This window comes from Chlorocebus sabaeus, chromosome 22 (genome assembly GCF_047675955.1).
Source record: "Chlorocebus sabaeus isolate Y175 chromosome 22, mChlSab1.0.hap1, whole genome shotgun sequence".
In the NCBI taxonomy this organism is placed as follows: domain Eukaryota; kingdom Metazoa; phylum Chordata; class Mammalia; order Primates; family Cercopithecidae; genus Chlorocebus; species Chlorocebus sabaeus.
Window position 1 is genome coordinate 90091884 of NC_132925.1, and position 17184 is coordinate 90109067.

The 17184-nt window shown below is 55.3% G+C and overlaps 1 protein-coding gene across 3 annotated transcripts in view; it reads right to left on the reverse strand.

The window, feature by feature from the left end:
• RNF123 (ring finger protein 123) overlaps positions 1 to 17184 on the reverse strand; it is a 32669-nt gene that overhangs the window by 11674 nt on the left and 3811 nt on the right. For all 3 annotated transcript variants that reach the window (XM_007984252.3, XM_038003906.2, XM_038003905.2), the window contains exons 4-26: positions 13069 to 13148; positions 12834 to 12928; positions 12351 to 12405; positions 12153 to 12238; positions 11764 to 11850; positions 11469 to 11536; positions 11186 to 11311; positions 10712 to 10826; positions 10521 to 10625; positions 9941 to 10066; positions 9729 to 9821; positions 9584 to 9657; positions 8681 to 8798; positions 8381 to 8480; positions 8145 to 8206; positions 7885 to 7956; positions 7538 to 7658; positions 6783 to 6884; positions 5241 to 5347; positions 4815 to 5013; positions 4318 to 4463; positions 3926 to 4009; positions 3110 to 3217 (exon numbers count right to left, since the gene is read on the reverse strand). In XM_007984252.3, coding sequence (XP_007982443.1) covers positions 3110 to 3217; positions 3926 to 4009; positions 4318 to 4463; positions 4815 to 5013; positions 5241 to 5347; positions 6783 to 6884; positions 7538 to 7658; positions 7885 to 7956; positions 8145 to 8206; positions 8381 to 8480; positions 8681 to 8798; positions 9584 to 9657; positions 9729 to 9821; positions 9941 to 10066; positions 10521 to 10625; positions 10712 to 10826; positions 11186 to 11311; positions 11469 to 11536; positions 11764 to 11850; positions 12153 to 12238; positions 12351 to 12405; positions 12834 to 12928; positions 13069 to 13148 — 2329 coding nt within the window. The remainder of the gene's footprint in view (positions 1 to 3109; positions 3218 to 3925; positions 4010 to 4317; positions 4464 to 4814; positions 5014 to 5240; positions 5348 to 6782; positions 6885 to 7537; positions 7659 to 7884; positions 7957 to 8144; positions 8207 to 8380; positions 8481 to 8680; positions 8799 to 9583; positions 9658 to 9728; positions 9822 to 9940; positions 10067 to 10520; positions 10626 to 10711; positions 10827 to 11185; positions 11312 to 11468; positions 11537 to 11763; positions 11851 to 12152; positions 12239 to 12350; positions 12406 to 12833; positions 12929 to 13068; positions 13149 to 17184) is intronic.

Below are 17184 nucleotides of genomic sequence, written 5' to 3' on the forward strand. Positions count from 1 at the left end.
CAGTAGGCTGGGCGTGGTGGCTCATACCTGCAATCCCAGCACTTTCGGAGGCCAAGGCAGGCGGATTACCTGCGGTCAGGAGTTTGAGACCAGCCTGACCAACAAGGTGAAACCCCGTATCTACTAAAAATACAAAAATTAGCTGGGTGTGGTGGCGCATGCCTATAGTCCCAGCTACCTGGGAGGCAGAGGTTGCAGTGAGCCAAAATCTTGCCACTGCACTCCAGCCTGGGCCACAGAGCGAGACTCTCAAACAAAACAAACAAACAAACAAAAAGATATGCAAATGGCCGATAAGTGTATATAAAGGTACTATTTGCTATAATATCACTAATCATTAGGAAAATGCAGAACCACAATGAGGTACCATATCCTACCCATTAGGATTTACTATTAAAAAAGTAGAAACTGCCAGGTGTGGTGGCTCATGCCTATAATCCCAGCACTTTGGTAGGCCAATGCAGGAGGATTCCTTGAACCCAGGAGTTTGACAACTGGGCAACATAGTGAGACCCTGTCTCTACCAAGAAAAAAACAGGGCAGAAAATAACAAGTGTTAGTAAGGATATGTATGGAAAAATCGGAACCCTCGTGCACTACTGGTGAGAATGTAACAGGCACAGCCACTGTAGAAACAATATGGTGGTTTCCAAAAAATTAAAAAGCAGAATTGGCTAGGCACAGTGGCTCATGCCTGGGAGCCACTTTGGGAGGCTGAGGCAGGTGGATCACCTGAGGTCAGGAGTTCAAGATCATCCTGACCAACATAGTGAAACCCCATCTCTACAAAAAATACAAAAATTGCCGGGCGCAGTGGCTCATGCCTGTAACCCCAGCACTTTGGGAGGCCGAGGCTGTCAAATTACCTGAGGTCGGGAGTTCAAGACCAGCCTGATCAACATGAAGAAACCCCATCTCTACTAAAAAAAAATACAAAATTAGCCAGGCATGGTGGCGCATGCCTGTAATCCCAGCTACTCAAGAGGCTGAGGCCGGAGAATCACTTGAACCTGGGAGGGAGAGGCTGCCATGAGCTGAGATCGCACCATTGCACTCCAGCCTGGGCAACAAGAGCAAAACTCCACCTCAAAAAAAAGAAAAAAATAAACAAAAAATTAGCCGAGCATTGTGGTGCACGTCTGTAGTCCCAGCTACACGGGAGGCTGAGGCGGGAGAACACCTGAACCCAGGATGTGAGCTGAGCTCGCGCCATTGCACTCCAGCCTGGGCAACAGATTGAGACTCCATCTCAAAAAAAAAAAAAAAATTAAATAAAAAACAGAATTACCATATGATATAGCAATTCCACTTCTGGGTATATAACCAAAAGAATTGAAATTAGGGTCTTAAAGAGATCCTTGCACACCCATGTTCATTACAGCATTATTCACAGTAGCCCAAAGTAGAAGCAACTCAAGCGTCCATCAGCAAAGGACTGGATACATGAAATGTGGTGTCCATACAGTGGAATATTACTCAGCTTGGAAATGAAGAAATTCTGACACATGCTATAACACAAATGAAGCTTGAGGACATTATGCTAAAGCCAGACACAAAAAAACGAATAGTGTATGATGCTCCCTAGATGAGGTGCTTAGGATAGTCAAATTCAGAGACAGAAAGTAGGATGGTGGTTGCCAGGGGCTGGGGAGGGGAGAACAGGAGGTTTTGTTTAACGGGCACAGAGCATCAGTTTTGCAAGATGAAATGAGTCTGGAGGTTGGCTGTACGACAATGTAAACAAACTTAACACTTAAAAATGGCTATCATGGGTGGCCAGGCACGGTGACGCACGCCTGTAACCCCAGCACTTTGGGAGGCCGAGGTGGGAGGATCACACGAGGCCAGGAGTTCGAGACCAGCCATGCCAACATAGCGAAACCCTGTCTCTACTAAAAAATACAAAAATTAGCTAGGCACAGTGGCACGCCTATAATCCAGGAGAAGTGCTTGAACCCAGGAGACGGAGGTTGCAGTGAGCCAAGATCATGCCATTGCACTCCAGCCTGGGCAACAGGGTGAGACTCTGTCTCAAAACAAAACAAAAAAAAGCTAAGATGGTAAATGTTATCTCACACGTATTTTAGCACAACTAAAAAAAGGCAGAGAGATGAGAGGGAGAGGGTCTTGAGAAGACAGTGTGGGAGAGGGCAGCCGAACTTCTCAGGGAGGTGGGCAGGCAGGAAATCTCAGGACAGAAGGGAGAGGAAGTTCTCGGCATGGGGCAGTAAGCACAGTCATCCAGGGTAGCAAGAGAGTCAGGAGTGGGAAAAAGGTGGAGGTGGTTTGGGTTTTGGGGAGGAGCCATGAGAAGAAACAGCAAGCAGAGATGATAGAAATGGGGACCCAAAGGCCTCGATCACCCAGTCATGCAGGGGTACGGCCAAGGAGACAGCAGATACCCTGAACTGGGCACCTTAAGAGATCCTCAAGGCACTCACTGGTGGGGGAAGAGATGCCAGGAGAGGCAGGGAGAGGAAACAAGTCCAGAGGGTCTGAGGCCTGGGGGTGAAACTTCAGTCATAGCAGGAGTACCCCATCCATCCGTTTGTCCATCCATGTATCTGACCAGGCTGAGTGCCTTGGGAGGGCAGAAGCTCGTCTTTCTGATTTATTAATGTGTGTGTGTCCCTAGTGTCCAGGACGGCACCTGGCACACACCAGGTTTTGGGTGCATGTTATTGAATGAATGAGCAAGTGAATGAGCGAGTGAGTAGAGAACAAGCCAGTGGCCTTGGGTGGTAATGAGTCAGACAGAGGCAGATACAGAGGGTGGGGTGTGGCTCCGGGAAAGACTGTAGAGCCCCTGATGCACTGGGAGAGAAGGAGGGGAGCCAAGAAACTGGGAGGGGGTGGGAGCAGGGGAAGCAGACAGACAGAGCTTGGTCCTCGAAGGACAGGTCTATGAGGCATACTGAAAGTCCAGAAACAGCGCTTCCTCAGTCCATAGGGCATGAGGAGTACAGGGGACATGGCATGGGGTGATGGAGTCTGAAGTGGGAAGGGACATGTGTGTGCCAGAGGCCCGTGAGGGCGGGGGCATCAAGGGCCCTGGCACAACCTGGCCAGACAGTGAGGTCGGGGAGGGGCAGCTGTAATACTGGCTTACCTGGGAGTAGACAGTGGCGTGGACCCAGGCAAGACGACGGCTCAGGTGGTCCAGCTTTTCTGAGAAAACCTTCTGGCTCTTCGTCAACTCTGCAAGGATGTCCTTCCTCTGCCACCCAAGGGGAAAGGAGGACAATCAAGACATGGCCCCATGCCCACGTCCACCCTAACCCTGCAGGCAGCCTAGGAAGAGTAGGCAAGGGATTGGGCTCCCTTTTTCAAAACCTTCTTCTGCCACTGACCCTCTGGTGACCCTGAGCCAGCCTCAGAACAGGGACATGGTGGTCCCCTCATGACATGGAAGTAAGGCCCAGCTGGGGGTCTGTGAGCCCCTGGCCAGAGCACCCAGGGACCTGATATCAGAACCACTCCTCCCCCAGCTGCCAGGCCCAGGGATCTGCTGACAGGTGGGGGTGGGTGGGAGCTGTCAAGGAAGCTCAGCCTGGGCACACTGGGCCCCACCTTCCTAGGCCAGGGCAGCTACAGCAGAGGGCTCCAGAGGGTGCAGCGGAGCCAGGCCCCGCTTCCTGCTGACTCTGCAAGTGGCCGAGGAAGCACTCAGGGTCAATGCATAATTTATGAGGAGACTGGGTGTGCTTCAGCACTTATTGGGCCCAGGGGGTGGGGGGCACCTAGGCACAGGCCACACTGGTGATAGGTGCCAGGCCTTGCTGCCAGCACCACTCTCACTGGCGTGCTATGGCCAGGGTTAGGGTGGGGATGAGAACTACCAGGGCAGCCCCCAGAACCAGACTTCATCTGTGGTTACTCATACGAGTAAGCAAGATGCCCCCCACCGAGACTATGTGGGCCTTACCCGCTTGGGGCACCGGCGGAGCTTGTCCTCTGTGTCCCTCAGAGCCATAGCGTATTCATTGACATCATCGGAGACACCCACCATCTACACAGCATGGGACCACGTGTCCAGAGGGCCCCTTAGGCACTTCATCCAGGCTTCTTCAGACCCAGTGTGGACCACCCCAGCCCTGCCAAGGTCCCAACCTGAGGCCCCAGGGCGGTCCCATTCCCACAACAGTCAGCAGGTCAGACTGAAGCAGCAGGAGCAGAAATCAGCCTCACTGAGGCATGTGCTCCCATGCATGGTCTTGCATAGGCAGCCCTGCAGGCCCATGTGCATACAGGCACGCACACACACCACCAAACACGCACAACACCCCCCACCCAACGCGGGGTCCAAGAGTGCACGACCTTGCCCAGCTGCTGGTGTACGCTGAGGTTGTACATCATGACTGCCCCATCTAGGACTTCCAGCAGCGAGTTCTCGGTGAGGGGCTGCTCAGGCTCCTCGGGGGGCCGCCCCAGCAGCAAGCCCTCGTTCCAGTGGCTGCCTTCAACTGGGGAGTCAGGGAGGGCAGGGTCAAGGGTATGGCCATCCCGGCTCTCCTGAGCCTGCCTCACAGCAGGAAAGGAAATTGTCTCTCCCATTCCTGTGCCCAAGGAGGGACCCGCAGGGAGCCCATGGGGGCATGGGGGTGGGGGTGGGGTACAGGGCAAAGCCTGCGGTACCAGGACCTATTTCTGTGGCATTGATCTCCTGCCCTCAGAGTGTGATTCCTGCACTCCTGGGATGCTGCCAGGCCACAGGGCTGGGAGGGCACGGGGTGTATTTTGGCTTTGCTTGGGGCGGGGATTGTATACTGTCGAAGGGTCCTTTGGGGACCTGCCTGACCCCACCCAGCACCTACTGTCCTCACGGGTCCTCTGCTCCACGTTCAGTGTGCGGACCTTCACTTTCTCCGAGGTGCTCAGAGGCCGCCGTGGGGTCATGAGGCTCACAGCCGCTGTGCTGAGGAAGCGGTTGGCTCGGCCCAAAGTTGGGGAACTGAGCCAGCCGGGCCGGGGCAGGGGCAGTGGCCCCCCAACAGCCAGGGCCTGCATGGGGCGCTGCAGTGAAGAAAGGAGGCCAGGACCAGGGCTGGCTCAAGGTTCCCTTGGCCCACGGGGCTAGAGAATCATGAGGGAGGGTCCATGCCTCCACCCACAGCAAGGGACCAGCCTGGTGAGAAACCCCTTGCCTGCATGGAGTGGGAGGTGGCCCTGGATGAGACCCCTGCCCACAAGATACAGGTAAAGCCCAACACAAATCCCACCACCTGCAGCCATTGCGGCACCTGGGCCATAGCTGGGGCTGGCTCCTCATCCTCGTCTAGGTCATCCATGGTGGCTGACTGGAGCTCCAGTGGGTCGATCACAATGTTGGCTTTGGAAGCAAGGTCATCTGGGAGGAAGAGCAGGAGGGTTCTCAGGCCAGTGGTGGTACAAGAGGCCACAGTGGAAGTGCCCAGGATGGTGAGAGAGCCCAGCATGCTGGGCAGGAGGCCTTGCAGAGCCCGGTTTAGCACGGTATCTGCCCCTCACCCCTCTGCCTGCTCCACCCAGCCTTCACTCTGAATCTCAAGGGCCCCGTCTAGCCGCCATTCAGTAGCAGGAGGCCTTCCCCATCACACCCTTCTTTTTCATTTATTTTCAAATTGACTTTCTTTTTTTTCTTTTTTTTGAGACGGAGTCTCGCTCTGCCGCCCAGGTTGGAGGTGCAGTGGTGCCATCTTGGCTCACTGCAAGCTCCGCCTCCCGGGTTCATGCCATTCTCCTGCCTCAGCCTCCCGAGTAGCTGGGACTACAGGCACCTGCCACCACGCCTGGCTAATTTTTTGTATTTTTTTTTAATTAGAGACAGGGTTTCACCATGTTAGCCAGGATGTTCTCGATCTCCTGACCTTGTGATCCGCCCGCCTCGGCCTCCCAAAGTGCTGGGATTACAGGCGTGAGTCACAGCGCCCGGCCCAAATTGACTTTCTTTATTCTACATAGATGTAAGCCCATCATGCCCTTCCTGCCAGTCCCCGGTTTTGTTTCCCAGGACCTCCTGCTCTCCAGGGCCTCCTCTACTCTGACTACTCAATAAACAAAAGGAGATGCCAGGGCTGCTTCATTCTGGGCACTCCCAGTGGGAGCCAAGCCTCATCCCAGGCTCATCCCCACTTCCATGCTGACAACTGACCCCGCCTTCACCGCCTCCAGCCCGGGCCTTGCTCCCCGCTAAACGTGCTGTGTCCAACACAGAATTTCTCATCTCCACCACCTCCTGCAGCCACTCTCCCTGATGGAGCCCTATCCACACAACCTCTGGCAGGAAGCCTGGGGTCATCCTGACTCCTCCCCTCCACCTGTGCCCTCTCCTACCTCCCTGGGGCAGGCCCTTATCTCCTGTGTGTGGACACCTGACCTCCCTGTCTCTCAGCCCCTACACTCCGGTGTCCACACTGCGGCGCCAGAGAGAGGTTCTGACAGCACAGACACACTCTCATGCCTGGCTCAGGGCCTTGCTCTTGCTGTGCCCTCAGCCCTGCACCAGAGCAGCTTGTGCTCATCCCTGAAGGCAGCTCCGGCAGCACCTGCACACCCCAACCACACCTCACCAAGATCCCTGGTGCCCTGCCAGGCACGCCTGACCCCTATGGCATGGGTGCTGGAGGGAAAGAGAGGCTGCCCAGATGCGGGGCAGGTGGATCAGTATCTCCCAGCCTGAGTGGGTAGAGACTCGGGCACCCTCTGGTGGCCATAGGATGGCTCAGCATCCACAGCTAAGTAGGCTCAGGGACAGTCCTCCACCCGGCCCCAGACCTGTTCTCAACCCACAGGACTGCACACACCTTTGAGGGTCTTCCGCAGGTGCGAGAGGAGGCCCCCCAGACGCTGCAGGTCAAAGTAGTCCACCTTGCCATTATAGAAGACCTGGGGAGGGATGTAGGCCTCTGCGAGGAGTTGAGGAGGCCAGACCAGTGGTCAGGGCCCAGCAGGAAGACCCTCCCTACAGCCCTCCCCTCCAATCTGGCCTAGCATAGCCTGGGAATTCTGGGCTTGGCCACCCACCCACACAGACAGACAGAGGAATCAGAGCCCAGACCTCCTCTACCTCCTCCCCACCCCTGCCATTTCAGGTCAGAGCCAGCAGCTGCATAACTTGGGGTCATGGGGGTACTCATGGCAGCTGTTCACTCGGGAGAAGCAGAGAGGCCCAGTCTCAGCCCTGTGGGATATCCCCCAATCCAGGGCAGGTAAGGCTCCCACTGACCCTTGGGGACTCAAACACAGGGCCCCCCAGCACCCACCCAAGGCAGCCCTATAAAGGACACACAGAGAAATGGGGGGCGAGGACCAAAGAAAAGAGCCCATAGCGGTAAGAGCCCGTGGGACAGTCAGAGCTAACACGGGATCGGCAGGCCTGGGGTGCAGGGCTCTTGCTGCCCCAGTGGAGAAGCCACCTGTGGCTGGGTAGGACTCAACCAGGCAGGATGCTGGGGACAGCTCCCCACAGGCCCCAGCCTCAGCTCAGCACTAACATTAGGGGCTACCTTACGCCTGGCTCTGTCTAGCCTCACTGACCTGGGGCCCCAGTGCCACTCACCCTCACTGAAGGACGCATGGGGATTGGAAGCCTTGTATTCATCCCAATAGTAGCGCAGGGCAGAGATCAGCCGGTGTAAGAAGCAGACCATATACTCAGGGGGGCAGAGCATGGGCATGTTCTGTGGGCACCAGGCATGAAACATGCATTGGTACCAGCCCAGAGCTTCGCCCATTCCTCATCCAGGTCCTGCCCGAGGGTCAAGGGTTTAGCAGGGAGGGAAAAGCAGCAGAGAAAAGCTCGGGGCTAGGCAGGGACAAGGCCATCTGAGAGGCACCAGGTGCTGAGGGCGTGGCCTGTGTAGTGCAGCCAGGGGTCCACAGTGGGCTGGCCTGGAGGATACCTACCCCCCGGCCACTGGCGTTCTCCTGCAGAAACTTGCGAAACTTGGTCAGGAAGATGTACCTAGAAGCTTCGCCCTTGGAGGGAGGGAAAAGTGAGGCTGTGCTGAGCTGAGAATGCAGGCCCAGACTAGGCGGGCTCAGTGATGCACCTTCCCCCAGTCCCTGCCATGGGAACCAAAGCCAGTCCCCACCCTCTGGGTCTTAAGGTCCAGTGCAGCATCCCTCCCCACAGGGCCCCACCCAGGGCTCTGGGAGTTGCTCACCCCATTGTCATCTTTATTGTCCAGCAGCAGCTTCAGGATTTGGACCTGTAGTTCTTCCACCACTGGAGATAAAGTGAGGAACATGGCCCTCAGGCTCATGGGTGGATGGGGAGCAGGTTTGGGCCAGGGCTCCACCACCAGGGTTCCCCGAGTCCCACCTAGACATGGGCACCTCCAAGCGCCTTCATGTGCATACACACACCTCCCACTCTACCCTGTGCCCAAAGCAGGCCGACCTTCAATGCGCTTCCTGAGCCGCTGGCAGCCCCGTTCGTAGGCTCGCCGCCGCAGCCGCTCCTCTGCGGTCTCCTCCTTCATCTCCGTGCTCTCTTTGCCCTAGGCAGGGGTAGCAGGTGGAAGACAGCAGGGTCACGCGGGACCTAGCCAGGCCTCCTTCACTCAGAACACCCGCACCCCATCCCCAGGGCTCCAGGGACCAGGGCCAGTGAAAAGGTCTCATGCTAGGTGCCTGGTGGCCAGGTGCCCAGGCCAGCCCTCACCATGACCCCTGCTCATCCCATTTGGGGTACACCCACCTCCCTACTGGAGCGGTGGGGCCACCAAGTGGTGGGAATGAGCTCCTGCAGGCCGGCCTCCTCCACACGCAGGGGGCTCTTGATGTAAAAGAAGACGACGGAGCGGAGCACATCGAAGCTGGCGGGTGTCAAGGCAAGGCTCTGCTTGCCCAAGGGCACTCTGCACACCCTCAAGAGTCCTCCCCGGGAGCCCATCCCTGGATGTGCCCACCGCAGCTCTCCCACCACCACAGGGGCACGCTGCTGCTATGTGTCTGACCCCCAGGGCATGCTCCCTGACAAAAAGCTGTGGTGGTTAAGCCCACCAGGTCCAGTACAAAGCAGGTGCACAATAAGGGCTTGTCACAGGAACACATGACTGTCGGATAAGCTGGAGAGAGGGCCTGGGGGCCTTTTCTCAGGCCCCAACTCTGACCTCTGTGTCTTCCAGCTTTGTATCTGCCCCCTGGAGGCTGGAAGACCCCAGACCAAGAAAATGGCTATGAGCTCAGGCTTCCCAGTCAGGGGCTCAAAGCTATGCTCTCTCACTCACTCATGCAGTTCTCAACAATTCTGGGAAGCAGGAAGAGCTGCCTCCTTAAAGATCTTGCAGGAATCCCCAATGTGGAACATGAACAAAAGTGCTGGGCTGTGGCTGAAGAGGGCAGGCCCTGTGGCCCCTCCCACACCTCCACATAGCCCAAGTCTACAGTCATTCGGAACCCCCTGGCTAGGCTGGCTGGCCAGGCTCAGTCCTTTGCTCTCTCGTCCTTGCTCTGTAGAGAAAGTGCCACATGTTGGGCAGCTCTGGTCCTCCTGATCCTCCCAGGGGACCCCTGGCCTGATGGACACTCCCCTTCCTGGCCTCTGCTGAATCCAGAGGGCACCCCATGTCTGGCCTGCCTGGCAGCAAGGAAAGGATACAGAACATTGCTAAGCAGAAACTTGCGGGACTTCTCATGCCTCAGGATGGCGATAGTGAGCCGCAGGTAATGGATCTGTGGAGAGGGGGTGTTCAGAGTGGACAGGCGAGTCCCAGGGGAATCAGGGCAGGGGCAGGGGCTCCCACCTGTAGGCCCAGGTCTGGGACGATGGGCGAGAACCGGTACAGCCGAAGCAGGGACATCATCAACTGCTTGAGGCAATCTTGTACCTCATAGTCCTGGGGGAACAGATGCCAAGGAAGCCATGATTGGGGCCTTTTCCAAGATTCTCCCTGTATTTTCCCGACCCCAGTGAAGATTGACTGCCAGGCCTGAGGCCTGAGATCAGGAGCCTCACCTCCATGAAGAGCCACAAGAGGTCCAGGACCTGGTGCACCACGGACTGTGCCTGTGCGGGTGTGCCCTTCTCCACGATGCCCAGCAGGAAGCTCATGAGCACAGCCTCCACCAGGTACACCTTGCGCTGCACCAAGGCCAGGCACTGGTGAGGCGGCGGCCTTCCACTCTGGTCAAGGCACCCCTGCCCTGGCACATGGCCGAGGCAGAAGCCTCAGGCACAGAGCCTTGAGCCACTTGAGCAACACCAAACATAGGTGAGCCCTTCCAGGGTCTGACTGAGGGACAAGAAGGCCATTGCCCTGTGGCTCCTCTAAGGCTTGGCACATGCAGTTTCCTTGGCCTGTGATGTTATTATCCTTCAGTCTTCCTTCCAGGACATCCCCTGATGCCCTTGGTTGGCAATGTCCCCGTTTCCCTGGAGGACTGACTTTGAGGTCTGAGGGCCCTGGTCACATGAGGCCCCCACCAGGTAATGCTACGGGATCTCGGACACCTCAGTACCGCAGCCCCAAGTGAAGGCACATCTACCATGGGCGTGTCTAGCATGGCCTGTCTCCTCCCCTCCCAATGCTGCTCACCAGGAGTGGTGCGAAGCGATGGAAGATGTGGGCCAGTGTGAGGAGGACGGTGGGCTGGCCCCGCAACCGCCACTTGGAGCTCTCCTTGTCCAACAGCCGTCCCTCCTGTGTGGAGGGGGGAGGAGGGAGAAGTGTGAGGGGCAGGAGGCTATGGAGGTCCCCCAGCCCGCCAGGCCCAGACCCCAGCTCACCACAGGATCCAGCTCCACACTCAGCACTGCCCGGAAGCAGCCCAGCAACCTCTGTGCCCGCACCAGGTCAGCACTCGGTGGGTCCTGCAGGGGCCGGTAGCCCGCCACTGGGTAGGTGCCAGAGTTAAGCCAGCAACGCCTTATCTGTGGCTCAGACATGCCCACTCCCAATCCACTGCCCACCCCCTCAGGGGCCTGGGCTCTAAGGCAGGGTTGGTTTGCATCACAACTTGCCCACTTACTCTCCCTAGGGAGGACGCTTCACATTCCTCATCTGTTCAATGGAGACAAGGGCACCCAACCAACCAGGCTACTGCAAGGAAAGTCGTCTTCGACACCCTACATGGCCCCCCACTAACTCTGCAGCAGCCAGGGCGTGCCACCAGCCCATGGCATCCCTGGGGTAGGGAGTCCCTCATCCCAGCTCCCCCAAGAGCTTCTGAGTAGCCCACAGCCATCTTCACAAAATGATATCGCAGAGGACGGCTGCCAAAGTTGAAGGCCACGGACTCCTTGAAAGAGAGGCTGATGGCTGGGAAGTAGGCCATGCCCAGGCCCCTGGACAGGTTCTCAAAGGCAGTGCCCAGTGATACACCATTCCTGGGGAGAAGGGTGGGTCTGTGAGCCAGTGCTAAGGATGTGGCTGCTCACCCTCAGGCTATCAAACTCAGCCTGGCCCCTTAGAGGGCCCAGGAAACTGGGGGCAGTCTTGGGAGGCCCCAGGGACCAGGCCTGGGCATAGAGACAGGAAACTCACAGGCAGAAGGACAGAGTGCCATCATCCAGGTCGATCAGGCAGCTCACGATGTCCCCCGCTGCCCACGCCTGCCATGAGAAGAGGCCTCATCAGATGCACAGAAGCCCAGCAGCCTGCTGGCTCTGAACCCCAGCTGCGTTTCCAGAACCACCCAGGGGAGACTGGCCACAAGGACAAAGGACCTGGGTCCCTGACCCTTCCCTGGTGCCCTATAGTCCTTATGGCTTCCCAGTGGCTCCAAATAAGCTGTAGTGACAGTCATGGGGCGGATGACCCACAGGGGCTTGGCTCTCACCTTGCCATAATTCGTCGTGGTCACGTTCCACTTGCGCACGCGGTTGCCATCATAGGCATAGGAGTTGTGTGTATCTCCAACCCCCTCCTAGGGAGGAAATGCCTGTGAGGTCCCTGGTGAGGCAGGCAGGGGCTGGGCTAGAGCCCACCAATCACCAGCCTTGGACGCATATGGCTCTAGAGAAGGGAACAGATGATCTGAGGGAAAGAGTAAGGGGTGTTCTCTGAACTAGGGTGCCTGGGATGGGGTTGGACATGTTTCTTCTCCAGAGGGTAGTCCAGGTTGGTTAGGGTCCTGGGCAGTTCTGAGGGGATCCAGAGACCTGATGAGGCCTGCGGCAGGAGAAGCTCTCCCTGGGCCCAGGGAGGGGTCCCCTCCCCAACTTGTACCTCCTGGTTGAAGCGGCAGCTGATGGTGCACCAGCCGATCTGCATGAGCCCCTGGGAGGAGATGAGGACCTCGTAGACCCATTTCCCTGGAAAGAGCTGAGTTAGGGCCACGAGGTGGACAAAGACTGCCTCTTGCCTCAAGCCTGGGCCCTTAAACTTTCTCCCAACTACCTAGGCCACAGCAGGGTAAGGTCTCACCTTTGTACACGCATGTGGTAGAGCGGATGGTGCCAAAGTTGCTGTGTCCAATCACCTAGGTGAAGAAGAGGGGTGGTGGGCTTGGTCCCAGGCACACAGAGCATCTCCCCAGGGGAAAAAGACCCCATCCCCAACTGAGCCAGCCCTGGTGGTATTTGCCTGTGGTGGCCAACACTGCACTGTGCCTGAGGATGGTGGGAGGGGGTAGGCTTGTATCAGGAGGGATCCTGGGCCAGGGCAGGATGAGAGAGGGACTCAAGGCTGTGCTGGGAAGGGCTGGGGGCTGAGGCCACATCAAGACTGTTTCAGGGCTTTGGTGGGAGAGTTTGAGGACTGAGAACACAATGGTCTGGGGTCATGTCAGGGCAAGTTTTGGCTGCAGCCCCATCAAGATGAGCAGAGAGACTAGGGCCACATCAGGAGGAGCTTGGGGCTGTGTCAGAAGGGGCTGGACCTGGGTCTCCAAACCTCACCCTCACTCACCCCCAGCAGGTCATCATCCACCAGGAGAAGCCCCTCAAAGCCACCTGTGTGGTCCAGGACCACAGTGGATGGGCCAAGCCGCCCTTCAACCTGTCCTGAAAAGGGGAGAGGTGGGATCAGGCAGGGAAGAGCATTTGAAAGGATGCACAAGGTGTCCTGAGCTCACCAGATGTCTCCAGGTCCCCTAGGTCCCAGCTCTGCAGCTCCCAACCCCACTACAGAGGCGGCCACATACCCTGGCTTTCCTCCTCTTCATTGTCCACCTGTAGCAACTGGTCCAAATGTTCTGGCAGGTTCTGGAAGTTCAGGGGTTTCCTGGGGAGAGTGAGAGGCTGCCAGGGATCCACAAGTCCTTGAAATCAGCCAGATGACACTAAATCCCATCCTTTCCCCTGAGCTCACAGTGTGGCTGCCTAGACTCCAGAAAAAGGGCTGTGCCTAGTCCTAGACTCTGGCACGCAGGAGGTCAGAAGGCTGAATTCTCCACTAAATTCAAAAGTATAACCAGTCCAGGCTGGGCATGGTGGCGCATGCCTGTAATCCCAGCACTTTGGGAGGCCAAGGCAGGCTGATCACCTGAGGTCAGGAGTTCGAGACCAGCCTGGCCACATGGTAAAACCCCATCCCTACTAAAATACAAAAATTAGCTGGGTGTGGTGGTATGTACATACAATCCCAGCTACTTGGGAGGCAGAGGCAGGAGAATCACTTGAACCTTGGTGGGGCAGAGGTTGTAGTGAGCTGAGATCGTGTCATTGCACTCCAGCCCGGGCAACAAGAGTGAGACTCTATCTCCAAAAAAGAAAAAAAAAGTATAATCGGTTCAACCTGGTGCACTTCAGGACTGTTAAAAAAAATAGGCCAAGCGCGGTGGCTCACGCTTGTAATCCCAGCACTTTGGGAGGCTGAGGCAGGCGGATCACAAGGGCAGGAGATCGAGACCACAGTGAAACCCTGTCTCTACTAAAAATACAAAAAATTAGCTGGGCGCGGTGGCGGGCGCCTGTAGTCCCAGCTACTCAGGAGGCTGAGGCAGGAGAACGGCATGATCCCGGGAGGCGGAGCTTGCAGTGAGCCAAGATCGCGCCACTGCACTCCAGCCAGGGGGACAGAGTGAGACTCAAAAAAAAAAAAAAAAAAAATAGGGGCCGGGTGTGGTGGCTCATGCCTGCAATCCCAGCACTTTGGGAGGCTGAAGTGAGCAGATCACGAAGTCAGTAGTTCAAAACCAGCCTGGCCAACATGGTGAAATCCCGACTCTACTAAAAACACAAAAAGTAGCTGGGCTTGGTGGTGTGTACCTGTAATCCCAGCTACTTGGGAGGCAGAGGCAGGAGAATTGTTTGAACCCGGGAGGCAGAGGTTGCAGTGAGCCATGATAGCGCCACTGCACTCCAGCCTGGGTGACAGAATAAGACTCAAAAAAAAAAAATAAGTCTCCAAAAATATATATATATATGTACACATATATACATATGTAGTATATTATATTTACATATAAGTATCTACATACATATTTTATATACTATATAGTAGCCCTCTCTAAGTCTTAATTCCTTCATCTGTAAAAACAGAATAATGGCTTATGTCAGAGATGTTGTGAAGAGCCCAGGGAATAACATGTGCTGTCTGCATAGCACATAACCTGCCCACTCTCAATGGTGGCTGTGTTGATGATGTCTGGAAGAAGAAGGCTGGGAGAAATGCTGGTTCCCAAAGTGGTCAGTACCAAGGCTACCTAGTCCAGCCCTTGCCCCTAGGCCTGTGGTCCCTTTGGGGCAGATTCCAGTCTCGCCACCACCCAGCCAGGGGAGTCTGTGTTGAATGGGACATGTCCTGGAAGTATGAAAGGCTCAGCCCTCTGAGCTGCTGGATGGCTTTGTGCTCTACCCACCAGTCCATAAATGGTCAGCAGAGCACATGTCCCACCTACTCGAGCCAAAGGAGTTGGGAAAAATCTGTCTGGGTGGCCCCCTCATCCTCTCAACACACATGCCTAGAGGGAAAAGGGTACTGTCTAATGCCAGTCAGTGCTGTCCTGAGCTCAGCTCCCAAGAATAGCAGGGAGTGAGGTGGTGGTAACCAGCAGGACTCAGGCAGAACGGAGGCCCATTACATACCTGGCTACCCACAGGCTGCCACCACCTGCTCTTCCACCTTTAATGCCAGTTTCTCCCTACTCATCCACACAGACAGAAGGCTCTGGAAGGGGACGAAGATGGGACAAAGCACCCTGACAAGGTAGCCACTATCCAGGCTCAGGGATCACATAGTCCCCCAGTGTAAGTCACTCCCAGCCCTGAGCTATAGGAGCGGAGATGCACAAAGGCCCCTCCCCACTCCTGCTCATTCCCAGGCCAAGGCCAGGTGGTGGCTATGCAGTCGGGGTGGTCAGCTAGCGGCATAGAAGGCTAAAGCCAACCCCATCTCTGAATACCCCAGTGGGCCCAAGGATAAAGCAGCCTTCCTCAAAAGCAGTTATAGGCCAAGCATGGTGGCTCACACCTGTAGTCTCAGCACTTTGGGAGGCTGAGGTGGGAGAATCACTTGAGCCCAGGGGTTTGAGACCAGCCTGGGTGACACAGTAAGACCCTGTCTCTTAAAAAAAAAAAAAAAAAAAAAATTAGTTGGGTGCTGTGGCATGTGCTTGTGGTCCCAGATATGTGGGAGGCTTAGGTGGGAGGATTCCTTGAGCCGGGGACTTTAAGGTTGCAGTCAGCTATGACTGTGACATAGCGAGACCCTGTCTCAAAAGAAAACAATTCTTAACAAGCCCACACTTGGGACGGCTACTCTTGTACCAGACCCCAAAAGTCGTGTGCCTGATCCTGAGAGCAGACTGCACATATCTGTGGGCAGTCGGCCTGAGACAGCCACCACTGAGTGCCTGCACCGCTGCCCATTTGGCCAAGACTAGCAACTTGCCTGACCTTTTTGGATCTCCTAGGCCCCAGTTCAGGGCCCTGAAACCCCATAACCACTGACTGATGGCCCTACCACCTGCTCTCTCTCCTGGCAGCCACAGCAGCAGCAGCAGCAGCAGGACCATCTCTGGTATCACATGAGGTAGGGATCAGATGGCTCTGGGAACAAGCCAGGACTGAGTATGGGGTGGGGGTGGGCAGGAACTCTCTGCAAGCAGGAACTTTCTGACCACCACAGCTACTTAAATGGAACAGGTAATGATGCTGCCTTTTGGACCTGCCTAAAGAGCAGAAGTCGTGAAAGACAGAACAGCTAAGGCTGCTGAGGGGGTGAGAGACAGGGACAACCGTGCCTCAATGCAGGGAGGGAGAACCTACTTGATCCTTTGAAGAAGTAACCTGGCAACAGTCTTAAAAGTGACTGCAGTTCAAACACTCTAGCCACACGACTCCAGCCCTGGGCATCCTCACAGCATTGTTTATAAAAGCAAAAGTCCTTCCAAACTAGGGCAGTTGTATGGGCCACAGCAGACCCCCGGCCCTAAAGACGCTCAGTAAGATAAATTGATAATGTGGAAAAATACTCACGGGATAACATTTGATGATAAAAATAGGATGCAAACTTCTATAAACTTTTGGAAGTGAGGGACATGTCCATTACCTTGATAGTAGTGATGGTTTCAAGGGTTATATGTTAACACTTATCCAATTGTATACTTTAAATATGTGTAGTTTATTGTATATTAATCATAGCTCAATAAAAATGTTTTAAGAACTGAAGGTGACAAATTTTTTTAAAGTTTTCTATACAGCATAATCTGAACTACATACATTATGAGATAAAGAAAACAGACATGAAGTTAAAAAGCTTCTGCAGAGCAAAGTAAATGATCAACAAAGTAAAGAGACAGCCCACAAATGGGAGAAAATATTTGCAAACTACCCATCTGACAAGGGATTAATAACCAGAATATATAAAGAACGCAAACAACTCTATAGGAAAAAAACTAATAATTCCATCAAAAGATGGGGAAAATATACGAATAGGCATTTCTCAAAAGAAAACATACGAATGGGCCAGGCGTGGTGGCTCACCAGCACTTTGGGAGGCTGAGGCGGGCGCATCACGAGGTCAGGAGATCAAGACCATCCTGGCTAACATGGTGAAACCCTGTCTCTACTAAAAATACAAAAAAATTAGCCTGGCGCGGTGGCGGGCGCCTGTAGTCCCAGCTACTCGGGAGGCAGAGGCAGGAGAATGGCGTGAACCCGGGAAGCGGAGCTTGCAGTGAGCCGAAATCGCGCCACTGCACTCCAGCCTGGGCAACAAAGTGAGACTCCGTCTCAAAAAAAAAAAAAAAAAAGAAAAAGAAAAAAAGAAAACATACGAATGGTAAACAGGCATATGAAAAGGTATTTGCTGGGCG